Below are 26,175 nucleotides of genomic sequence, written 5' to 3'. Positions count from 1 at the left end.
GTTGGTCACGCAGGCGCCTCGGGAGGCCGCGCAGTCCCGCGTGGGGCGCGGCGGGGCGGCCCCAGTGGCACCGCGCGAGTCCCCGCCCAGCGCTCCCCACCCGCCGCTGCGTCTGCGGGGACAGAATGACCCCCGTTTTGCAAACGCAGGACACAAAACCAGCTACCCAGCTGAGGCTGGGACCCACCTATACCTCCGTCTGCGTTTTTCTCCAGCTTTCTGTTCAACCTGACGTCCTCTTTTGAGGCTGCGGGGGTCCCCACCAAAAAGCACTCTAATTTTCTCCATTTTCAGACGCCCCAACTGAGCCCCACTGGCTACAAAGACGGCGCGCCCACCCCGGACGGGCCTCTGGCCGCTTTCTTGGGCTTTATTTAGAAAGGCAGGTACAGGCGGCGGCAAAGGCATCCGCCCCTTCCGAGCGCACACCTGGCCCAGGTCCTCCTCTCCCGGCCCCGCGCCGGCCGCTGTCCCCCAGTTCTCTCTACTCGGAGCCGGGCGCGCACTGAGCACCCCCTTCCCAGCCCCTCCGCCCACAGAATCTGGAGGCGCGGCCGGGAGGGGGGCGTGGGGCAGAGAAGGGGGGAGGAGGTCGGAGAGAGAGGCTGGGGGGGTCGCGGAGACCAGAGGGAGCGCGCGCGGCGGGGACAGAGAGCCCAGGGGCGAGGAGAAGACGCGGGGCGCAGGGGAAGGGGAAGTGGGGGGCGGGGAGGAGGGGCGCGGAGCGGGGGTTCTCGGGGAGGAGGGAGACGAGGACTGGGGCAGCGCGGGGCGGGGACGGGGGCGGGGGGCGGAGCGGCGGGGCGCGTGGGGGACGGACGAGCATTGAGCGCGCTCCAGCTGCCGGGACGGAGGGGGCGGCCCACGCGCTCGGGCCGCTCGGCTGCAGCTGCGGGGCCCGAGGTCTCCGCGCACTCGCTCCCGGCCCATGCTGGAGGCGGCGGAACCGCGGGGACCCAGGACGGAGGCGGCGGGCGCTGGGCTGCCCCCGGCACGCTGAGCTCGGGATGCGGACGCTGCTGCCGCCCGCGCTGCTGACCTGCTGGCTGCTAGCCCCCGTGAGTGCGCCCGCGACCCCCGCCCCACGGCGCCCCGGACCCGGTTCTCCCCTTCCGAGAAGAGCGCTCCTCCCGCCGGGCTTCGCCTTCCTCCCGGGTGCTGGAGCGCGGGCGGGGTCCGGGAGAGGCAGCGGGGTCGCCCGGGGTCCGGAGCTTCCTCCCGGAGAGCGTGAAGCGCCGAGCTCCGGCCCCGCCGGGTTGCGGGACTCGGGTTGGGAGGCTGCCTGCGCCCTTCCCCGCGCCCCACCGTCCGGGGTTTGCTGGAAACGGGATCGTTTCTTCCCGGACGCGTCAACGATGAGCTCGTTCGGGGCCGTCCCGGGAGCTGGGAGCTGCGGGCACCTGCGCGGGCTGCGCGTTTCACGGGGAGATCGGGGTTGGCGTTGGCCGCAGATGCCTCTCGGCCCCTCCCTGTACTTACTGGTTTGTTGGTTTTAGTGTCGGGGGGACGTGGCGTCGGTTAAATAAAGTTTCCTTTTGGAAATAGTTGCTTTTTTCCCAAGAGCACTGGAGGAAATAACTGCGCAAAAGTTTGTTGAATAAGTGCCTTCGCACATGGAGTTCTGAATTATTCCCTTTGTGAACCTTAAAAAAAAGAGAGAGAAAAGAAAAAAAAAATTCGAGCCTTGTTTCTTGCTTTCCTCTTGGAGACCGAAGCGGGTTTGCGGTGCGCGCGGTTTTCGTGCGCGTCGCAGCCGAGGTAGGTCTGGACCGATCCGCGGCCTCTCTGCAGCTGGGAGGCTGCGCTGCTGACGGGACAGCGTCATTGATTAACCGGCGACGCCCAGTCTGCAGCGGGGCTCGAGCCACACTCCCTGGCCTTGCGCGGAGGCGCAGCTAGGCTCTCCTCCCTCGAGGGTGGGCGCTTTGAGGAGCGGGTCCTTGGAAAGTACCAGGCTTTATCATGGTTAATGCCGCTTTCATTGCTAAAATGTCCTAAAAGAAGCCATTGCTCTGCATATTCCAGGAACGTCAGGTATTATTAATGTCTTTTATACTTTAACAAAGTTTTTCTTTTTACATCAATGTAATTTCCTTAATTCTGAAATTTAAGCCACTCACTTGTCCTGCATGAAAACAGAGGACTTGAGACCCGGAGTCAGTGCCTGGTGCTGGTTCAGTCACGAGCTAGAAGCAAGCTCTTTTAAATGGGGCTAAAGGTGGCAGAAGTTCCAGCGTTGTTTTCCCCTTAATTCTGTTAGGATATTGTGTTCCTGGTTGGAACTCTTACTGACCATTTCGATAGTAAGATAACTAAACATAGATGGCCATAGTACGCCCAACAGCGTGATTGTCTTTAGTTACTACTTTAGTACAAGTAGAATTTTGGTCGGTGTTGGGGGACGGGAAGATCAAGACTAAAAGGATGGGTGGGGGGAGCCCTCCTTAAGCCCCCAAGGGCCGCTTGGCAGGCCCTGTGCTGACTTGGGGGTGGGCGTGAAGAACAAGAACGTTGATCTAGGTAGAAACGGTGCCTTCTGAGAAGAAGCATTGTGTAGTTCTGTCTTCTTCTCACATTAATAGACGGTTAATTACTACCTTTGTAGCATCTTTCGCTCCCCTGATGGAGCCTGACTGGAAATCGCCCCCTCTTCTCTGTGGGGCCACAGTGGTGTGATTCCCCCACCTCTGAATCCCTCCTCATCTTGCTGATTTTTTTGAATATCTCTTCCACCCCAAATTCTAGTCAAAATGATTGCAGTTTTATCTGTAGTTAGAGGGTTAAGCTTTGAACATGTACCAACACCTTTAAACATAAAGCCCTTCCATCACGACTCTTTCCCGGGTGGAGGCCGTCCTCAGAGGACGCTGCGCAGTCCACAGGCTTAAACCAAACCAAAGGCTGTGAAACGGAGGAGCCAGGTGTCGAGAGATTAGTGGAGTAAAGAGCTCTGTTGCCTCCAAATTAGTACCGATGTATTGTTAGTAAGTTCATTTTCCTGCTCAGAAAAAAATATTCTATTAGATTTTGTATTTGTTTTACAATAACTTTACAAAGTAAACAGTGAAGTTTTTTTTAAAATGCCAGAAAAGGTGATTGGTTTTAAATGCATTTTGGTTTGGAAGCAGTTTAAAACTGTGAGGTTTGGGGTTGTTTTTGTAGAACTTTTGCTTGCTTTTCCTCTTATTGTGGAATTTTTAGTTATTAATATTTCTTTTAACCGTGAACAGGTGAACGGCATTCACCCAGAATGCCGATTTCATCTGGAAATACAGGAGGAAGAAACAAAATGTGCAGAGCTTCTGAGGTCTCAAACAGAAAAACACAAAGGTAAGGCAGAGGCTTGGTGAGTAAGAACTCCAGTGACAGTCTTACCCGGGAATGCACCTCACTCAGCTGTGGTTCAGGGTCACCACCTGCATCTTAAAAAAAAAGAAAAAGAAAAAGGCCACTTCTCATTGTTTGTTAATGAACTACTGGTAAAACTCATAGAGATTTGGATAGGTAAGGTCTTCACACACACCTTTAAAAAGAAAACCTGAATCCTTAACAGTAACAGTTTCCATGGTTTGAGATGATAGCAACAGTTACTAAAACAATTTCATGGGCTTTGTTATGCTTTGCAAAAGCAGCTTCAGTTTTCCAGGGGATAAGCATTTATCTGAATTCTTGCATTTTAAATTCTTAGCTATAGGACAGATGATTTTGATCTGGTTAAGGATGGTGGGTACTTGGCAGAAAGCAAACAGGAAAATGGGACTTTGGTTGTGCTGAAGACGGGCCTGTGGTGAACACTGTGAACGTGCAGATTGCCTTCTCCGGTTTGACAGAGGCATGCTGGGCCATCATGCCCCAACTGGGCCTGCTAACAACCTGTTTATAGACTCTGCCCTGGGATAGCACCCGGCCTATAAATAGTAGCAAGGCCTTTGTCCCTCAGCTTTCTCTGCTCTTTGTCATGATTTTCTCCTCTTCAAGAAAGAAACTAAATCTGTGTTAAAACAGTCTGGTGTCCTGTAGAGGGCCTCAGATGGTGGGCTTTATTCAAGAATATCCCTGCCCAGCAGCAACAGAATGCAAGCCACATGACAATGAGTAAAAAGAAGCATGAGAGATTAATTTTAATAGTATCCTTTATTTACCTGAATAAATCTGAATCGTTAACATTTCAACGTATAATCAACCTAAAATTATTAATTTTGCATTCTTATTTTATGCTAAGTTTTAGAAGTCCAGTGTGTTTTTTGTGCTTACAGCACAACACAATTTGGACCCCATTTCAAGGTCCAGTAGCCACAGGCAGCCAGCGGTCTTCACGCTGGACAATGGGCTGTAGATTGTCACTAAAACAGGTGTCCCTTCCCGTTCCCATCCCCCTCTGAGCCACCGTTTCTTGGTATGAAACATGCAGGCTCTGCCCCAAGGCTTCCTCTGGCTTTAAAGATCTGCGATTCCGTGGTGCACGCATGGTTCTGGCCCATCTTCCAGATTGTCTGGTTGAACTCTGTCCAGAGAAAGGCAAATAAAGTAACTTGGGTGAAGCCATGCTGAGAGTCTGTCCTGGGAAGTGCTGATGCGGCCCAGGAGATGTGGATGGAGGAGGCAGCCAGTCCGCCACAGCAGAAACAGCAGCGTGGCCATGGAGGGTCCTTCTTCCCAGTGAAAATTCTGAGTTAGGAAAGGTAGTCCTGAGGAGAGACAGGCTTTTAGGATTACCTGGGGGCCTGGGGGCCTGGGCAGCCCTCCTCACCTCCAAGTTCCAAATTGTCCATCTTCCTGTTTTCATGGGATATTAGAAATGCAGATTTATATAAAATATTCCACTTTCTTAAAAGTTTGCAAACAATACATTAAAAAAAAAGATTTTGAGGGAGCCTGGGGCCATCCGATGCCTCCTGGAACACCCTCATCCAAAGACAGGTCAGCACATTTACACTATTCACAGGGCTTCCCTCCTCCTCAGTGGGCAATCTGTGTGTAAGTCACATCGGACGCCAGGGGCCACAGGTCCCAGGCAGTCACTCAGCCCCACACCAACTTGAGCGGGTTCAGATGCAGGCCCAAGAGGCCCTCATAGGCAGCGTTGGTTGGGAAACTTGTCACTGGGCTTTCTTGCAGCGACAGGTGTCTACCTGGACATCTCGTATTGAAGGCTCTTATTTCCAATATCAGCTCTGTAGGAAAAATATCTGTATCTGATCCGTTTTACCCTTTTGACTTGCACGAAGTACTTGGTAACAAGACACTGCCCTTCAGGAGAGAAGCAGCAGCATGCCGGGGCCTCAGCCTGGCCACTCTTTTGTTTTTTTGTACTCTTTGAAATATGCATGGCTCAAATGCCAGGGATGTAAATAGAAGTAAGTTACCAGAATAAAGATGCTATCAGCAATGTGAACCAGAGTCTACAGGCTGAGGCAGGCGTCTGATTAGATGGGCTGAGTGACTCCATGAGACAACAGTGTGCATTTGCACATGATGCCAGGTGAGGTGAGACACTGACGGTCTGTTACAACCACTTTTAAATCCGTACGATTAAGAAATTTGTGTGAAAGAGTGCCAGAAATGAGGTGAAAAAACCTAGCTTCCAGTTCCAGTGAGGTAATTTGTGTAAGTCTGATTTGGAAATTTGGAAATGTTTCTCTTTATTACATGTTGAATCTAAAAAAAAAAAAAACACATAAATCCAGACAGAAACCAATTTCAATTCTAAGCTCTCTTACAGGATTCTCTTTGTAAGCTTAGGAGTTATTGGAGCTGTATGACTTAACATCGATGCATCACTAAGACAAGCTTTCTCTTGTGGATATGCGTATGAGGCACTCCCGGCCTCAGAGCCGAGATCCAGCCCTGTTCCCATGGCCCATGCCAACTCACAGGTGGAAGGCACAGGTCCCTGAGGGGGCTTTGTCCAGGCTTCCTGCCTAGGCACAGGCTGGATAGGAACTTTCGTGTGATTTTATATCATTCTTAACACCCACGTCTGGAGAGGTGTGACCTGCTCTGGGGAGAAGCAGAGGTGGTCTCTGTGTGTTCTGGGAGCTCACTGTTCTGAGACATCCTTCAGAGGTGCATGGTTGAAATGGATCTGATGGCGAATGTCAGCTTAGACCAGGCCACAGAAAGTGCTAGGCTTAAAAACTAACTTTTGTTTGATTTTTTTTAAAACAATGGATGCTGAACTAATTTCAATCTGCATGTCAGGAACTGTGAAGGGTTTGAGGTCATTCCCCACTTGCAGGCTAACAAGGTCGCCTGCCACAGTTTTGCAGATGCTGCAGAAGATGGGAGATGCTGGGCCAGAGACAAGAGACTTGCTGTTCACGGCACAGCAGGCATCATGAGCTGCATGTGCCCACGGGTTCCCTCTGCTTCTCAAGCCCCCCCAGGAGCAGTGGGAGCGGCCCCCTTGGATGCAGTGCATTTGTGTCGTAGCTGAGGAGAACTGGCTTAGGGAACCCCCAGTGTCAAAAGGAGGCTGCTGGCAAAGCCCCAGCCTTTGTTACAGAGAGAGATGGTATCTTAATTATCTTAATTATCGAACTCTCCTAGGTTGTTTGCTATACAAACATCCTCAGAAAAAAAGGATGACTTATGTCAGAGAAACATATTATCTATCATACTTGGGGGAATGATCTCCTCAAGCAAGGATTGGTGGCTGCCGAGTAGGACGTAAATGTGCTTCCTTTACTGTCCCATAGCATTCTGTGACTTTCGTGATTATAACTCACTGTGTGATTTCTTGGTCCTTCTCCTACAGTGCCCGGAGGAGATGGCATCATGTTTCTGCTGCTTCTCCCAAGTCTCACACAGAACTTAGCATCTAAAGAGATATTTTAAAAGCTTTTGCTGAACAAATTAATGAAAATTCTCACAGTAGAAATTAAGTGATATATATATGTATATATATATATATATATATATATATACATAGAAAAATTCTGTTCAAAAATGTGTGTAACGGGAAATGTCTCTACAGACTCCACCGCTGCCAGCCCCGAGTTGCCCCGGAGAGTCGGGGTGCGCACGTGGGCAGACCCCGCTTTTCCTTCCAGACACGTGGAAGCTGGCACACTCTTCACACATGCACCCGGCATTTTGCTTTTCTTTTCTGTTTTGTATTTCAGTGTAACAACTATTTGGTGACTGTGTTGTATTTGTTCTTATATTCTCTTTAAGAGCTGCTATAGTATTCTAATGTGTTTCTTTAGTCTCTCCCAGGTCCGTGGACTTTTAGGTAGCCGACAGTATGTTGCTACTACAAACAATTTCTAGTGACTGTTTTGTTGGTGGGAATAAAATATTTCACCAGCATTTGAGGGTTAACTTCAAGCTACTAATATAAAATTGGAATCACCATCTCCTATGACCAAATGACACTATTTTAGCCCACTTTCTCATTCCTGTGATGGTTGTGTCATGTGGAATATGGTTAATCACAACCCATTTTACACCTAGCCCGTTCTTTCTTGTTCCTCTTTGTCAGAGGAAACCAGACTGTCCACAAAAGGGTTCTCGCTCACAGTGTCATGTGGGGACTGGCCCTCCTCGGGGGGTCCAGAGCCCTGTGCGACGGCAGCACGCCACCTCGCTCTGTGGTCTCGGCTCAGCTGCCCTGCGATGCTGCTCTCTGCTGCGGGAGCTGGAGCTGTGGTGGGAGCTCGCTGTTCCTGGTCCTCAACAGACGTTCAAGGCAGACCAGTGCTAAGAAACTAAATGAATAATCACTGTGTTATGCTCCAGGAGGTCTGAACTGAGCAGTTTTGGAATCCATGGCAGAGAGCAGAGAAGTAGGTTCCTCTGATGTCGATATTGATGGTGTAGACGTCAGTTGTATCTTAAATGGTGCCTATCTCTTTCCTTTTCGTTTTCTCTCTGATATAAGTAGGTCCTTGTTCTAGTCCAAATACCTTTTTGGACTGATGATATAAACAGCTGGTCACTTTTTTCTTTTGGATCTTTTTGACTAGATTTCTTCTGTTTCTACGCTCCTTAAGGTCATTTCCTTGTCTTGGATATTTAAATAATTAATAACTGTTGATTGGTTGGGACAGTCTTAAAGTAATGTCTTTATGGCCTGGTGCAGTGGGCTCACACCTGTAACCCCAGCACTTTGGGAGATCGAGGCAGGAGGATAACTTGAAGGCAGGAGTTCAAGACAAGCCTGATTAACATAGCAAGACACCAAAAAAAACTTTTTAACTTAACCTGGTGTGGTGGCACACACCTATAGTCCCAGCTTCTCAGGAGGCGGAGGCAGAAGGATTGCTTGAGCCCAGGAGTTCAAGGCTGCAGTGAGCTATGATAGCACCACTGCACGCCAGCCTGGACAACAGAGACAACAGAGCAAGAAGCTGTCTCTATTTTTTTAAAAGTAACGTCTTTATATTTACTTTTTATAGGAAACAAATCTCACTGAATTAATTTTTACCCTGAATAAAATGCTTATCTTAAGAATCATAAAGGGAATTATGGTTGAGAAGTCAGTTCCTGGCAGGTGAAGGAGGGGGCCACTCAGAAGTGCACCAATGGCTTCTCCTGTCTGGGAAGAACGGAGCTGTTGCCTGGGTGACCACAGTGGGTCACAGGAAGTGATTCGGGGTGAGCGGCCGGCCCCTTGGGGTGAGCTGCTGCTGATGGGGTCAGAGTCGGCTTCCTCCCCACCCCTCCTGCTGAGGTCAGGGCTCAGTCTGGTGCTGGTGACCCCAGACGCAGCAAGCTCCCACCAGTCGACAGCCTCTCCCAGTGCACACCTCTCTGCCTTCTCCACTCCCCTCCCTTGATCTCTGTCTCCTCCATCCTTGGGCTCTCACACCTGCCTCCTCCTCCCCAGGTACGCCTGGGTGTCCTCAGAACCTGGCTGCTTCCTGTCCTGCTGGTGGGGGTTGGTGACAAGTGGCTGCTCCTCCTTCACATGGCCACAGCGGTAACAATTCCTGCTGGCCTCATTTTTTATGATTTTATATTTAGATACCCATTTCACATTCTTTACTTACGAGCCATGGTTTTTACAGCATATTGTCTGTCGGGGCCTCCTCCTTTTCCTGGGCTCAGCCTGTTCTTCCACAAGGACTGTGTTGACGTGGGGGTTCTTGAGAGGCTCAGAGACCTGGGCTGGCTCAATGGAAACCAAACCCACAGCCAGCATGCAGCTCACCACACACACAGCTCCTCAGTGTGTGGCCAGTGACCTCTCAGCTTCTTCCTGGGCAGCAGTGGTTGTCTTGGGTACGTGGCCACTGTGGATGGACACTGATGTGTGCTTTCATGCAACCTGTCAGATTCTTGGTGGCTTCGGCTCTCACGTGTTTTTGATTTGCTACAGTTTGAATATTTATCCCCTTAAATACTTAGGTTAAAACTTAATCCTCAATGTAGTAGTATTGAGAGATGGGCCTTGAAGAGGTGATTGGATCATGAAAGCTCTGCCCTCGTAAGTGGGTTAATCCGTTAATAGATTAGTGGGTTTTCATGGGAGAGGTTTTATAAGAAGAAGAAGAGAGACCTGGGCCAACACGCTCGGCCCCCTCACTACACGATGGCCTGTGCCACCTGGGAACCCTGAAAAGTCCCCGCCAGCAAGAAAGCCCTCACCACTGTGGCCACTCGACCCTGGACTTGTCCAGCCTCATAACTGTGAGAAATAAACGCCTTTCCTTTATAATTTACCCAGTTTCCAGTATGTTGTTATAAGCAACAGAGGCAAACTTGGACATGTGAGCAGACTGCAGCTCTTCCTGAAGGGGACTCGGGACTTGAACCTCTTTGGTCACAAAGCTTTGTAGTTTTCTGGGTCAGTACCCAGTCCTGTGATGCCCCGAAGGCTTCATGGCCAGGGCCTGTGTGTTTGAGGGTTGCCTCATGTCATGGGATGAGTGGAAATTAAACCATCCGGCTGACATTTGCTGATGCGCTGGCTGATCCTCTCATTTATTTATTTTTTCTGAGATGGAGTTTCACTCTGTCACCTAGGCTGGAGTGCAATAGCGTGATCTCAGCTCACTGCAACCTCCGCCTCCTGGGTTCAAGCAATTCTCTTGCCTTGGCCTCCTGAGTAGCTGGGATTACAGGCACCTGTCACCATGCCCAGCTAATTTTTGTATTTTTAGTAGAGATGGAGTTTCACCATGTTCACCAGGCTGGTCTCAAACTCCTGCCCTCAGGTGATCCACCCGCCTTGGCCTCCCAAAGTGCTGGGATTACAGGTGTGAGCCACTGTGCCTGGCCTCCTCCCATTTATTAACATTTTTCAGCAGGTTTTTATGGAACAGATACCAGATTGTAATAAAAAAACTTTCCTTTTTAAATACTATTTTTATTTTATTTATTTTTTGAGACAGAGCCTCACTCACTCTGTCACCCAGATTGGAGTGCAGGGGTGCGATCTGGGCTCACTGCAACCTTCGCCTCCTGGGTTGAAGCAATTCTCCTGCCTCAGCCTCCCGAGTAGTTGGGATTACTGGCATGTGTCACCATGCCCAAGTAATTTTTTGTATTTTTGGTAGAGACAGGGTTTCACTATGTTGGCCAGGCTGGTCTTGAACTCCTCAATTGATCCGCCTGCCTTGGCCTCCCACAGTGCTGAGATTATAGGCGCGAGCCCCTGTAGCCGGCCCTTTTTTAATATTAAATACTCACTTTTCTTGACTAATCAAAGACTAAATAAAGACAACATGAAGCTTAATAAGTTATCCTGATAAAACACAAAATCATTGTTTTCTAGGCCAATTACTTAAAATGTAAAAAAAAAAAACAAAAAAACTTTTGTAATTAAGAGAAGACCAATATTCAAGAAAATATTGTCCTATTGGCCGGGCGCGGTGGCTCACGCCTGTAATCCCAGCACTTTGGGAGGCTGAGGCAGGCGGATCATGAGGTCAGGAGATCGAGACCATCCTGGCCAACATGGTGAGACCCCGGCTGAGGCAGGAGAATGGCGTGAACACAGGAGGCGGAGTTTGCAGTGAGCCGAGATGGCCCCACTGCTCTCCAGCCTGGGTGACAGAGCAAGACTCCGTCTCAAAAAAAAAAAAAAAAAAAAGAAAAGAAAATATTGTCCTATTAATGGAAAACAAACTCACTTTGTGTCAGTAGTTTAAGCTTTTTTTTAACAAAAACTTATAAATAAAATCATTCTAATGTTAGTAGTTTGACCACACATAAAATTTCTTTTGTCAGACTTTCTACAACTGTGTGTACCCACTCAGTTTTTGTCTTACTCATTTTCTTCTTTTTTATTCTGGAACAATCAGTCATCTTGCTTTAAGATAAAAGTACTCTCTTTTTCCTTAAACACAGACCTCGTATACTTTTCCTTATTAAAAACACATCCTACTTTCTGTGTTTTTTTCATATACAGTTGTTTGCTTTCATCTTTATTTCTAGTGGTTTTAATTACACATGTTAATTCAAATTCTTAATCCTTGGCGACACTGATACACACTGTGAATTAGGAAGTCCATGGCATCATAGTTATTAAATGGCACGTGTTTCCTCAGCACAGGACACACTTACTGGCAGACCCAGGTAGCTCCAGTTACTCTAGAATAAGCCAAAAATACTTAAGCTTAAACTGCTTTTTAGGAATTAGTGTTTCAGTAGTTTATCTTGTTTGGGCATGATCTAGATATGTAGTTAGTGTCATTTAATTTAACAGTATAATTTCAGAGTTTCAAGTTTTCAAAAATATTTTGGAAACTGCTTTTAAACAGACAGATAATATCAAACTACCTGTCATCTCAGGTTATTTTCCTTGTTGACAAATTTTTTAACAGGAATAATGAGCTTAATTGACTAGCTCAGCTAGGTAGAATGTCTATTTCTACTAAATCATTGATGTTCTTATTTATTAAAAATTACTCAAGTTATATGAACTTGAAAACCATTGGGTTAGTTCCTTTTTTTCTCACAAAATATTTAATTTTTACAAGCACCTAATTTTCTTTAGGCCAATAAAATAGCTCTCCTTTATATGTTATTTCTAATAATAACATCAGAAGGTAGGGTAATATGAGATACAAATAACATACATAAATATAGACGTACATAACCAAACAGACAGAAGCAGAGATTCCTGGACTCTGTTCTCAAATTGTAGCCCTGTGCCAGGTACAATAATATAAAACTCACTGGTCGGTCCAAATTGTGTTCTTGGCAGATAAAGTTACCTGTTCAGATGGCCAAAGTCTTTTGTTAATACATATGGAAAGGACTTTAAGATTTTCCATTTGCCAGTTTTTTTCTACAGTGTTCCCATTTTTTCTCCCTTCTGATGCGTCATTTCCCAGATGCCTGCATTTTAAAGATTTCGGTATCTCTAAGGCAGGGAGAAAGGACATTAAGTTTTCTCCAGAAAGGAGTTGTGGGCATAGTTGCCTGTTGTCCGGGGTCAGATTTATTGGGACCACGGGCGTGTTTAGGGAGTGGCCAGGAGACACTGGTGTGTTGACGAGTCCTTCTCGTCTTCAGCCTCAGGTGGCTGCTTTTGTAATAGCTCAGGGTTGTGTGCAAGGCCAAAATCTGAGTTAGTTGTTGCAGATTCCCCAGGCTCAGTGGAGGATTTAATTTGTAAGAAAGTTGGTTTTCAGAATCTTCATATGGAAAAGGCAAGAAAACAAATGTTAGTAGACTCAAAATAGCATTTTGTTTGAGTGCTGTAGAGATTCATTTAGGGGGGCTGCATTTTTGGAGTCCTTCTGTCTGAAATCAATCTGTATGCCAATCAAAAAATGTATTGCGTGGTTTGCAGGCACTCAGGGATCCTTTTTCTTGAATGTGCCCATACGTGAATGATTTCATGTGGAATGAACTTCCCGTGTGGCCAATGGGACTCAGAGTCATCCCCCGAGCTGCACCCATTTCTCTAGAAAGGCATGGGCTCTGGGTCTGTAGTTTCTGAACATAAAATTAGCTGGAGTTCCAGATGGGGTGTCCCAGACTCCATGGATTCTGATGAACCCATAATTCCCTGTTTTTCTCACATTTTTCTTACCTGAGGCCTCCAGCTGGACCCAGGCCAGTTCCTGTAGAACACCCAGTTTGACTCTGGATCCCAGTCCAGGTTCCAGTGCAGTCCCTGTCAGACCCAGGCTGAGCTCTGGAATAAAAACTGCTCCCATGGAGTCGGAGAGCTCAGGATGCCAGTTGTGGAGCTCGACCTCCTGGAGGGGCTTCCCCTGTGGCCACCAAATGCAGCGAGACAGCAGTGAGCACAGTGGCCTGGGGGCTGCCCACACCTGGTTACTCTCTGCTCCTAGGGATCTCACTTCTGACACCAGACTGTCAAAAAGGTAAACTGAGGCACGGTGACGTGTTTAAAGAGTTCATTTGAGCAAGCAACAATTCATGAACTGGGCAGCTCAAAACCAGAGGTGGTTCAGGAACTCCCCTGAAGGAATGTGAGGGGGAGGCTTTTATAGACAACACAGAAGTAAAGCAAAGAATGCTGGCTTGGTTACACTTGCACAGCTGCCTTATTTGTTCTATCCCATTGGAAAGTCCCTCGTTGATATGATTATTAAAAGCTTGTTGGCTACTTCTGGTTGTTGAGCTTAAATACTATTCTTCTTTAAAATGGGAATTTATAAGAAATGGCTCAGGTTAAGTGTTGCTTATGTCTGCAAATCAATCGAGGTTGAGGTACTCTATGAGACCTGACTGGTTGTGTCTGCTCAGGGATTTTTCAGGTGTTGTCTCCATTTTAACTTTGAGAAGCTTAAGCCACCTCTGGTGATAACCAAAATCAGTGACTTAGGCATGGATTTCAGTGAAGGTTTCAAGAGGTTTATTAAGCCAGTCTTACAGCAGATCTGGAAAAAACGTGAGTCACAGACACACCTGTGACTCTTTTCTGAAGAGGTCTTCAGGAGGGTTAGTGTTTATACTTGTCATTAAAGCAGTGAAGTCCTGTGGGGAGACCGGTGAGGAGGTAGTAAGGCAAATGGCCACATGCTGAGACTTTAGTTGGTACCCAGTAAATCTGCGTTTTACATCAGACCGGATGAACTTTTGAAGAAAGAAAGGGGGTAAAGGAAGCATCAGTTTTGCAGGTATCTGTGGGTAGGTGGAGGAAATGACTGATCTCATCTTGTCATTCTGCACCTGGGAAGACAAGCTTGTAATTCACATGATCAGTGTGAAATGAACTGGGCCTCCATCCTTAACTTTTCCTTTGGCATAAAGAGTTTGGGGGTCCTGAGAGTTTTCTGTTTGCCTTTACACAGGAGATAAGGTTTTCTGTTTGTTCACCATCCACTTTGTGAAATCAGCATTTTCTCTTCTCCGGTCTGTCAATTCTTTGAAGTTTGAGGGCAGGGCCCCGTGTTCTTCTTTCTAAGATTTGATGACCCCTCCTTGTTCCACTGGCTAGAGTCTCCCCTATCACACCTCCGGCACAGACCACCCCATTCTCTACGTTTCTGCGTGTAGATGAACTGGGCGGAGGCAGCGCATTCTGTCTGGAAGAGGAGACTGCCATGCTGGGCCTTGGATGCCACGTCCAGAGCACACTCAGATGTCTGCAGCCACTTGAGTATCCTGCCATTTGTAGTGCTTCTGTGGCTCAGAATTAACAGTTAATTTCAAGGCAACCTTCCTCCCATCCCAGGAGATTATTAACAGAGCTTTTCAAAGGATCTGTAACTTACCTGTAGCTCTTTCCTTGCCAGTGGAGAATGTAACTGCCCGATGTATTCTTCCTGCCCTCTGCACAAACAAAATCAATACACAGCATTTCAGTAAAGAACGAATTTAATTGACGTGATGCTGGCCACGCCATGTGGGAGACTGAGTTGTTACTCAAATCACCTCACCAAAGGCTCAGAGGATAGGGTTTTTCAAAGGTAGTTTGGGGATGGGGGGGTGCTAGGCAATGGTGCTTGCTGCTGATTGGCTGGGGTGCCATCCTGGGGGTGTGGGAAATGGTCCTCAGTGGGCTGAATCACTTCTGGGTGGGGCTACAGGAGTGGTTGGCCGGTCCAGGTGGAGCCATGGTGTCAGACATGCAGAAACTCTGAAAAGACATTTCAAAAGGCCAATCTTAGGTTCCTACAATAGTGATGTCATCTGCAGGGGTAACTGAGGAAGTTGCATATCTTGTGACACCCAGAATAATGGCTGCCAATCATTTATATCTGTGCCTTAGCAGAATTCAGCCTCTTCTCCTCCCCCTAGCCCAGTGGTCTCTCATTAGCTTTACAAAGATGGCTGAGTTTGGGGGAAGGGCTCTTATCACTTAAACCATAACCTAAAAGTCTCCTGAAGTTAGCTTGACCTAAGCCCAGGAATAATTGAGGGCATCTAAAGGCAATATAAGGGGTGGTTAAATCAGGTCTCTCACTGCCATCATTTTCTCACTGTTATAATTTTTGTGAAGGTAGTTTCAAGAGGGGAGGACAGAGGCCAGTTTGAGGGGACAGAGTGTGAAGCTGGTCACCTGGCCCTGTCCCCCCTAGAGGCTAGTTTGAGGGAACAGAGTGTGAAGCTGGTCACTGGGCCGTGTCCCCTCCAGAGGCCAGTTTGAGGGAACAGAGTGTGAAGCTGCTCACCTGGCCTTGTCCCCCCCAGGCGGGTGGTGACAGGTTCTTCTTACAGCTGCAGACGTCCATGCCATCGCCCCCAAGACCACTGTCTCCTGGCACCAAAATGTGCTGTGGGAGCTCACAGGAGGGAGGGGGTGCATTTACACTGGTGCTCGGGCTGGCTTTGCCCTGGAGCTTGAAGGGTGGTGGGCTTTGGCTTGCAGCAGGTGGAAGAAGCCTGTGTCAGGCCTGAGCTCAGCCGCAGGGAGGGAAGGAGGGAGCAGTTGAGGGAGAAGAGCAGTCAGCGTGCCCAACCTGCAGAGCTGAGACCACTGAAGGCTCCTGAGAAGTGGGGTTCGCATGTGAGCTGTGTTTCAGGAACGTCCATGGAGCTGTCATTTCTGGAAGGAATTAGGGCATTCCTGGAGATGAGGAAACTCATTGATTGAGTTCCTCCAGGTGGGAGACGGAGATGCCCTCGTGGTAAGTATGGGAAGGGCAGCTCCAGGAGCCACCTCCAAGGATCAGTGGAGCCAGAGCCAGGCCACAGGGCAGGACCCAGGCTGCAGGACGGCAGTGGATGCTCCTCCTGAAATTTCACGGAGAGCAAAGAAGGCAGGGTCAGAGGTGAGGAAAGTGCCTCTGGTAGGGATGCCAAGGCTGCTGGAGGGAGGGTGAAGGGGTCCCAGCACACAGGTGGGAGGCCCGCCGCAGGAGGGGAGTGGCCAGGGGGGCGCAGAGGTTTTTACACAGTTGTTGGGACCTCAGTCATCTGGGGGACATAAGGTGTGTCCTGGTGCCAGCAGGCACCGGGGGGACAAGGAGACCACTGCAGGCTCAGAACTGTTCCAGGGTGGTCAGGGGTTGGGGAAGGATGGGGCTGTGAGATCATGAGAGCTGGGTCCCAGGGTATGGATGGGGCAGACGTCCCAGGGCCAGCAGCTGTCCCACACCGTGGCCGGCCGTTCTGTGGACCCTGGGCACAGCTGCTGGCCCTGACTACGCTGGGGTGGTGTCCCCCCACCCCCATCACGTCCCGCAGGGGCAGAAGCAGCAGGAGCCTGAAGGAGAGACCACTACCAGGTGTGCTCACCTGGCTCCATTCCTGCCGAGACCCATGGTCAGGCCCTGCTGCAAGGTGGGGGCGGGCGGTTTGTCCTGGCGCTGTGGATGTATGTTCTGGGATGATCCAGGAGGAGATGCAAGTCCCAATCATAAATCTATGGAAGATTGTCCTTGGACTAACATGGCAGGACTCCCCGTGCTTTGAGGCCTTGAATGCTCACCCTCTCCGAGGCCTTGCGTGGCCCCAGCCCTAAGCCCCTGCGGCCCCAGCAGCATCTGAGCCATGGCAGGAGTTCGGGAAAGGGGTTTGAGAATATTTGATGTGGAAGGAAGCACTGGCTGTCCATGAAGGTAATAACAGCAAACTTCTGGAAGAGGAAGAGTTCAGGTATTTTGCAGACGAATTAGCACACACATCCATTTTCCTGATGCCCACATGCATTTGCTCAGTGCTCCTGTCAGTGCAAAGCTGAGGGCCCCAAGGACCCTGCAGGTGTGGGAGAGACTCCCACCTCTGAGGCATTTGCAATGATTCCTTCTCTTTAGGCAGAGATGGCTGGTCAGGGATCCAGCCACATGTATTGGACTGACTGAGGCTCAATGTGGAGCATACTTGGATGTTTGGGTTGTATTGGATTCAGCACATTCTTAAAAATGCATAGGTTCTATCTGGACCTATATACGTTACTTTGAAAAATCCTCTTGTTCATTTAATAGTTTTGTTTTTTTCTGGATTTGGAGTCATGGGTTTAATGTTTGTTCAGGTACCAGAATGTGGCCCCCACCTGTGGAATCCACCTGAGCCCCAACCCAGAATCAAACAGCTGTTTCTGAAATTCAGAATTCTGCTATGATCCAGTTTCCAGGTGCCACCTAAGGGCAGTGTCCCAGGAGATGGCATTTCCCGACACAGTCTGTAGTTCACCATCAGGCTGTTGAGGGTGGGATGCGTGCAGCGCACTAATTAGAATGTCAGCATATCTGAGTCATCTGAAAAAAATCCGGCTTGCTATAAAATATCCTCTGCAGCATTCTAAACACAGTTGGAGACCGCGCTCTGCTGTGGGGCATTGTCCCTCCTGTCTTAGCTGTTTCTCTTAGGGACCAGGAGCGGACTCTTGCCAGCCAGGGGGATGTTAGGAGCAAATCCCCACCTCAAGGCTGTGTTTGCAGGGTTAAGCTTTGCCATCCTTTCTGGCAAGAAAAGCAGTGGTCAGGGAGCCCTGGACAGTGGCAGGTGATCCTGTCCATAGTACAGTGCATGGCAGTGCAGCAGATGCTCTGTAAACATTTGCTGGAGAAACGAATGCTCGTTACTGCCAAGTAGAAGAAACTTGTCTGAAAACCATGCTAAATCATCAAGAGCAGCCTGTTGGTTGGACGCTGTATTGCCTGGTTTCTGCCTCTATGGACGGTAGGGTTACTGTGGCACCCAGAGTCCCTTCTCTGATTATCTCTGCAGTTAGTCCCTCAGCTCTCGGCTGCAGCTAAGGCCCTTCCCAGCATGTGGCCATCTCACACCTCCGCCGATTGTCTCCTGAGAAGAGCACATTCTCATTTCTGTACTCCGTGCATTCCAGGGCATGCTCCTTTTATTAGTTTTGGCAGGTAATTGCTTTGTGTATTTCCCTCCAAAGGTTCTTCCCTCTCTGTTTCTGCCAAAAGCAATTATTGTCATCATTCTTAATTGCAGCATTTGGCATCATACTCAGCTTAGTGAATGCATAGATGTAGCTCTCCTCATATCACTTGCAAATATTTTAAGAACAAATGATGTAAACATGCAGCCTCAGAACAAAAAGAAAGAAGCCTTCATTTGGTAGATTTGTGTAATCACTGTTTGTGTTAGAATAACTGAGATTCTGTAGGACTGGGAGTAACAAGATATTTTGTAATTGGCCACCTGAACAGGCAGCATTCAAAAATGTCACTGACAGAGAGATTTCAGGAGTCTGGCAGTGTGGGCCACCATTTCAGAATCTCCAGATGCAGGGAAGGTTTGTTTACGAGAGCCCTCAAGTTCACGTTCCACGGGGTTGTGAAATCTGGACCTGGGTGATGTCGCATCCAGCTTCCTGCATTGTTTCATCAGCTTCACTCTGGAGCTTTGTTTAACCATAAACACTAAGACAAGAAGGTCCTGGAATGCAGCTACTAGAACGCTGAGGGTCTCTGTACAACTGCTCCCTGAAGGGGTGGGCAGGGATGCTGGCAGTGGCTCCGAGGAAACATCCACCCACCTCTCAACTATGAGCCCCTGAGCTCTGGAGATGGACACCGTGGGGCCCTTGCTCTGCATGGTCAGCTGGGTGGCTGGGAAGTGATGGCCCTGAGTGTCCAGGCTGACACCAGGTGTCCAGCAATGGTGTTATTTTGAAGGGTCTCTGAGCAGAAAGTCAAAGTAAGGCAGGGATGGAAATCATGCTAAACTGCTGCCAATCATAACTGCAGTGGCCCCTTGAAGGCTCCAGAAAGCAGAACTAGGGCTGGGGGTAGAAATCACAAGTAGCCAGATTCTGGCCCTAGGACATACCAGAGAATTTTCTGGTGAACTGAGGTAGACAGCTGCTGCAGGAGGTGCTGACTTCCCAGACTCTGAGAGTAACCCAGAGGGTCGGGCTGCCCTGGACCAGCTCTGTGGTCTTTCCAGTCCTGGGCACCCACTGGTCCAGTCTAAAGTGAGGAAAGAACCACAGTTCCCTGTGTCCTCCTCACCCAGGGACCCTGCGGACTGGCCAAAAACATCTTACACTGCAGGAAAGACTGTGTTCTCCCTATAGGCATGGACGCCAATTGGCTTTGCAAGGTCAGCAAGTAGGGGTCAGTTTGTCTGGTCTGGGATGATTCAGGTCAGAGCAAATGGCCATGGTTCACAGAGGACAAAGCAGTTTTAAAAAATGATTTTGGATGCCCTCTCTCACCACTCCTATTCAACGTGCTATTGGAAGTCCTAGCCAGGGCAGTCAGGCAAGAGAAAAAAATAAAGCGCATCCAAATAGGAAGAGAGGAAGTCAACTTATCCCCTTTTGCAGATGACATGATTCTATATCTAGAAAACCCTATAGTCTCAGCCCAAAAGCTCCTTCAGCTGATAAACAACTTCAGCAAAGTTTTAGGATACAAAATCCACGAAAAGAAATCAGTAGCATTTCTATATACCAACAACAGCCAAACTAAGAGCCAAATCAGGAAGGCAGTCCCATTCACAATTGCCACAGAAAGAATAAAATACTTAGAAATACAGCTAACCAGGGAGGTGAAAGATCTCTACAGTGAGAATTATAAAACACTGCTCAAAGAAGTCAGAGGTGACACAAACAAATGGAAAAACATCCCCTGCTCATGGTTAGGAAGAATCAGTATCATTAAAATGGCCATACTGCCCAAAGCAATTTATAGATTCAATGCTATTCCTATCAAACTACTAATGGCATTCTTCACAGAACTAGAAAAAAAACTATTTTAAAATTCATATGGAACCAAAAAAGAGCCCACATAGCTAAGACAATCCTAAGCAAAAAAAAGAAAGCTGGAGGTATCACATTACCCTACCTGAAACTATACTACAGGGCTACCATAACCAGAACAGCATGGTAGTGGTACAAAAACAGGCACATAGACCACTGGAACAAAATAGAGAACCCAGAAATAAGGCTGCACACCTATTACCATCTGATCTTCAACAAAGCTGACAAAAATAAGCAATAGGGAAAAGACTCCCTATTCAATAAATGGTGCTGGGATAACTGGCTAGTCATATGTGGAAGATTGAAGCTGGACTGTTTCCTTACATCGTATACAAAAATCAACTCAAGATGGTTAAAGACTTAAATGTAAAACCCCAAACTATAAAAGCCCTGGAAGACAACGTAGGCAATAGCATCCTGAACACAGAATGGAAAAAGGTTTCATAACAAAGACACCAAAAGCAATTGCAACAAAAGCAAAAATTGACAAATGGGGTCTAATTAAACTAAAGAGCTTCTGCACAGGAAAAGAAACTATCATCAGAGTAAACAGACAACCTACAGAATGGGAGAAAACATTTGCAACTATGCACCTGACAAAGGTCTAATATCCAGCATCTGTAAGGAATTCAAACAAATTTACAAGAGAAAAACAACCTATTAAAGAGTAGGCAGAGGACATGAACAGACATTTTTCAAAAGAAAACATACATGCAACCAACAAGCATATGGAAAAAAGGTCAACATCACTGATCATTAGAGAAATGCAAATCCCTACCATTATGAGATACCATCTCACACCAGTCAGAATGGCTATTGTTAAAAAGTAAAAAATAACAGATGCTGGCAAGATTGCAGAGAAAAGGGAATATGTATACACTGTTGGAGGGAGTGTAAATTAGTTCAACCATTGTGGAAGACTGGCAATTCCTCAAAGATGTAAAAACAGAACTACCATTTGACCCAGCAATCCCATTACTGGGTATATACCAAGAGGAATATAAATCATTCTACCATAAAGACACATGCACATGAATGTTCACTGCAGCTCCATTCACAATAGCAAAGACATAAAATCAACCTTAATGCCTATCAGTAACAGACTGGATAAAGAAAATGTGGTACATATGCACCATGGAATACTATGCAGCCATAAAAAAGAACCAGGTCATGTCTTTGGTGGGAACATGGATGGAGCTAGAGACCAGTTTCCTTAACAAACTAATGGAGGAACAGAAAACCAAATACTACATGTCCTCACTTGTAAGTGGGAGCTAAATTATGAGAACTCATGAACACAAAGAAGGAAACAGACACTGGGGTTTTCTTTTTTATATATATATACAGAGTCTTGCTCTGTTGCCAGGCTGGGGTGCAGTGGTGTGACCTTGGCTCACCGCAACCTCTGCCTCCTGGGTTCAAGCGATTCTCCTGCCTCAGCCTCCTGAGTAGCTGGGACCACAGGTGCACGCCACCATGCCCAGCTAATTTTTGTATTTTTAGTAGAGACAGGGTTTCACCATGTTGGCCAGGATGGTCTCAATCTCTTGACCTCGTGATCTGCCCGCCTCGGCCTCCCAAAGTACTGAGATTGCAAGCCTGAGCCACCGTGCCCGGCTGGCACTGGGTCTTCCCCCAGTTGGAGGGAGAGGAGCAGAAAAGATAACCACTGAATACTGTGTTTAATACCTGGGCGATGAAATAGCCTGCACAACAAGCTCCCATGACACGAGTTTACCTATATAATAAATCTGCATATGTACCCCAGAACCTAAAATAAAAGTTAAAAAGATTTTCCCACCTCAACCGGTGAATCATTCCATCAAGCTGTTAGTCCTTTAAATTGATAACTGGCATAGAGGATCAATGGCTTTGGTGGCCAAAATGAAGGTAATTAGTTCTTCTAGAAGCTCTGTTACATCTGCATTTAGAGCTCAGATGGAAACCTCCTTGCGCAGCAGCTGTCTTTCCAGAGAAGATACAAGGCTCACCGGTGTGCCCTGTACCTGGACGTGACCTGTGCTTTCACATTAGTGGCAGGGACTCAGAAACACAGTCAGCCAGCACCCTCCGGACCCACCCAGTGGCAGAAAGTGAGGTTAGAGCTTTCACTCTCCTTTGTTGCCAGGTCTGTTTTTATCCAGTTCAGTCTCTTCCCGGGAGAGCAGGTGAGCTCCGCAGAAGCAAGAGAGCAGTGGCTCAGGAGATGACTTCCAGACCCCAAAGAGAGATTCCAGTGGGAGCACACTTGCCCCTGGAGCCTTGTCTCTGCCACCAGCCAGGCACCACCTCGGTTCTGTTTGTGTAGCCTTTGGTGCATGACCTCGGGGTCCCCGTGGGAGGGGGCTGGCCAGCTCTGCTGGATGAGCCAGCAGCTCCCCATCACAGCCTCCCCAGGTGCCTTGCTCATTCAAGGGCTCAGGATTCCGTGAGCTCCTGCTTTTCCAGAGCCAGGCAGGACTCTGCAGGTAAAGGAACCCTATCTTCATTCTCATCTTAACGAGCATTTCTCCAACAGTAATGCTGGCTCCTTTCTGAATGTTTGATAGTTTGTATAATCCTGGTGGTGGAAGGGTATGTGGAATACTCTCACATTCCACGGCCTGGATTCGGCAACATTTTGCTGCATTTGCTCCTGCTGTGTTTACAGACTCTAGAGGGCATATTTTGGGAAACTGTGCCTGAGGCTCCTGTCAATGGAGGCATTTTAGCAGGCAGGTATGTCCCCTAACCAGCCCACATTCTGTCTCAGCATTTCCTTTTGGTGTTGAATTCTTCCTCTGTTCCCTGTGGTTCCTTTGAACTAGAATTTGGTGTTAAAGGCTTGATTAGATTCAGGTCCAAGGCTTTCAGGAGGAAGATGTCTGGGGACACTGTGAGCCTGCTGGTGCATCTCTCAGCGCACGGTCCTGCCGCCCGTTGTGCCCCTTGACCTCACGATCCTGCCGCCCGTCATGCCCCTTGACTTCCCATTATGCTCTTTGTCACCTGGTTAGGAAGTGACCTCCAGAACTCCACGCATAAAAGCGTCTCTTTCCCTTCCTGGGGAGTCAAAGTGGGGCTGGAGAACCACCTGTACGGTTGCTAGCCCAGTGGTGTAAGCTCTGGTTCAACAACTTTTCATGTCTTGGCTTTCGTATGTTAATGATTCGTACCCAATCAGTTGTCTTTGAAGGTTAAACCATGTTGATTTCTCCAATTCTAATAATTCTCCACACATTATTAATGAACATTTGCGGTAAAGAAGGGCTTTTCTTCATTGACTGGGAAAGAACCACAATTCCTTTTAAAAGGACAGGATAAAAGTCCAAGCATTTTCGGCCCCTATTAAATACTGAATAACTAGATTTCCTATCAGACAATTATTTCATTGCCATTTGTTTATATCATAAATATTGTGGATATTGAAGATTACAAATGAGGCATTTAACTGTGTTATGATTGTACTGTGGAATATTATACAGCCATTAAAAATGATGGCATTCTACATGAATAACATGAAAAATATGCATGATCTATTAAGTGGGAAAGCAAGGAAGATTTCCATATGTATAATATCATATTTTTGTAAAAAGGTATCATACGTAACTTCTGTGTATCCTGTGCACGGGTACCTAAGCATGTGTAACAGTGTGTCAAAATGAACTCCTGGGGTCTCAGATTTATTATGGCCCTAAGCAGGGAGGTCCTCTTCCCAAGCAAGTCCCTGACGTTGCTGGACTCAGAAGTGGTGTCCTGATAGTTACCTCTGCCCTCGGAATGTCGTGTCTCTCCCCCATCCCCTGTGGAGGGAGAGGACTGGAAGGAAAACCTCCCCTAGTAAATGGAGCCCTGGGAGCCGCCTCGTGCAGAGGGAGCTGGCCTGGGGCTGTGTTAGGAAGGAGGAATCAGAACAGCAGCCTGGAGGGAGGAAGGGAGGTGACCACCCAGGTCTCCCGAGCAGGTCAGGAGCAGTCTCCCACCCTCCCCTCCAGCTCCTCACGCCCTGGCGTGGGAGGGAGAGGCCTCCCCTCTTCCCATGCAGGTTTCTGCCCCAAAGCTTATTTGATATGTTTAGCTCCAAACTTTAATGTTTAAGTCCAAGCTTAAAAAGCAGGCAAGGGTGCCTTGTGCAGAGGGTCAGCCAGGAGGCGGCAAAGTAGGGCTGGACAGCCCCTGTTTAAGTCCAAGCTTAAATGTTAAAGTTTAGAGCTAAACGTATTAAATAAGGAAACCAAATCGTACCTTAGACTAGGATGGTTAGAAAATGCATTTTCAAAGAGTGGACAGAAATACTAGGGAGGGAGGCACCTGCTCACAGAGGTGAGAAGTGACAAGGCCCAGCCTCTTACCCATCATAAATAGGGTGCAGTGGGATGCAGAGACAGAGCCTGCACAGCTGCACCTGCCGCCCAGGCTGCACACTAGCCTGTTACTATGCAGTGGTGCCAACGTGAGGCCTTCACTCTTCTGCCTGTGCTGTGTTGTGTTGAAACATGTTCCCAGCGGGCAGAGATTACTTTCCTAATTTGAAAATTTACACCTGGAAAAATGCTTGGAATCTTAAAGACATATTGAAGTGAGGCATGTGTATTGTCACCTTAGATATGAAAAGTTCTAGGCTGTTTCCCGTAAAAGAATCCTAGTGGCCCAGGGCAGCCTGGTGTGATGAGACTTGGCGGTGGCCCCCTCTGTCCCCACCTTCGTGACCTGGGAGGGGTCCAGGTGCGGTGGGCAGCCCTTCCTTGGTGAGCACTCCAAGGGGGACCGTCCAGCCCCGCTTTGCTGCCTCCTGGACAACCCTCTGCACCATGCATCCTTGCCTGCTCTTCTCCCTGGTAGAAGGCTGCTCCTTATTTGAGACAGGTGAGGAGAATGACAAATACAGTGAGAAAAACATGAAATTTTTTTCTCATTCAGGGATGTTTAGTATGAGTCTGGACTGAACCAAAATACAGAACACAGGCATGGCTGTGATGGGAGCCCCTCCCTGTCCCTGCCTGCGTCCCACCCAGGTGGGCCGCGACGACCCTCAGCAGGTGCAGGAAGCTCAGGAGGTGCCCCTGCAGGGATCAGGGGCCCATGGTGGCAGATGTCACCAGGAACAAGCTCAGAGCTGAGGGTGGCCCCAGCATGCTGTCCCCTCTCCAACGGGGACAGGCGTTTCTTCCGGCCCCACCTACCAGGCTTTGTGCATCCCTGGACAGCTCTAGGTAGGCATGCCTTGCAAAGCTGCACTTCCCAGGCCGGGCCCTCCTGGCCTTCAACCCACCCGACCCCACCCTGGAGGATGCTGTATGGAGGCTGGGAGCAGAGGTTAGGGCATGGCTGGGCGCCCGCTGGCTGCTTCACCTCAGGCATTACACACATGGGAGATGGGACTGGTGGTGCCCCCTGCCCTTGGGGTTCTGGTGATGAATGAGTTCCCACATCACAGTGTTGGGGTCATGCCCTGGGAGGGGTTTGCCTTGGCCTCTGCCTTGCACTGCTGCCTCTACTCCCCCCTGCAGCAGGCTGGTCTGGGCATCTGCGTCTGGGCTCCTATGGGTGCAGGGGGAACAGCAAGCACGAGTCCGAGTCTGGAGACGCAGGCCATGTGTTGTCCTGCAGGAGCTCTGAGTGCCGCCACCCTGCAATCGAGGCCCTGTGCACCCAGCTCTGCCTTGCAGTGCTCGTGATCACCTCCTACCTGGTGTCATCTCTGTTCTGCAGAGGAGCAAACCGAGGCCTAGGGTTAGCAACATGCTCAGGGGCAGCCAGGAGCTGTGGGGCGGGACCCCTGCGTGCCTGGGCCCCATCCTTCCTGTCTCCTGTGTCCACCCGGGGAGCTGCGGCCCGTCGTCAGAGTCGCCTGTTTAAATGGATGGCTAGGGACCACCCTGCATGGTGACCCCATTCCAGCCTCCACGTTCCATGGCTGGGCCTCATCCCTGGGTACACTTGGAACCAGGAAGAATCCTGAAACAATAAAAACATCCTCCAGGCACATTAAACCAGAACCCTGGGGTGTGGGTGTTTATAGCAGTTTCCTCTGAAGGAAATTACAGCTGATTTTCCTCTGAAGGTGTGATCTGTATGGAGGTGTGGTCTGTAGGAGTGCACAAAGCACTGTGCAGCACAGCCAGGCCTCGGTTCTGTGCACTCGGGAC

The 26,175-nt window shown here is 48.6% G+C and overlaps 1 protein-coding gene across 2 annotated transcripts in view; it reads left to right on the top strand.

The window, feature by feature from the left end:
* The first annotated feature begins 913 nt into the window (after positions 1-913).
* The window catches only part of VIPR2 (vasoactive intestinal peptide receptor 2), a 115,132-nt gene continuing 89,870 nt past the window's right edge, over positions 914-26,175 (top strand). For both annotated transcript variants that reach the window (XM_055269717.2, XM_055269715.2), the window contains exons 1-2: positions 914-1,058; positions 3,231-3,330. In XM_055269717.2, the coding sequence (XP_055125692.1) occupies positions 1,008-1,058; positions 3,231-3,330 (151 nt within the window). In that variant the 5' untranslated portion in view covers positions 914-1,007. The remainder of the gene's footprint in view (positions 1,059-3,230; positions 3,331-26,175) is intronic.

This window comes from Symphalangus syndactylus, chromosome 6 (genome assembly GCF_028878055.3).
Source record: "Symphalangus syndactylus isolate Jambi chromosome 6, NHGRI_mSymSyn1-v2.1_pri, whole genome shotgun sequence".
NCBI classification, from domain to species: Eukaryota; Metazoa; Chordata; class Mammalia; order Primates; family Hylobatidae; genus Symphalangus; species Symphalangus syndactylus.
Note: the sequence above shows the minus strand (reverse complement) of the source record. Positions and strands in the feature narration are given on the sequence as shown.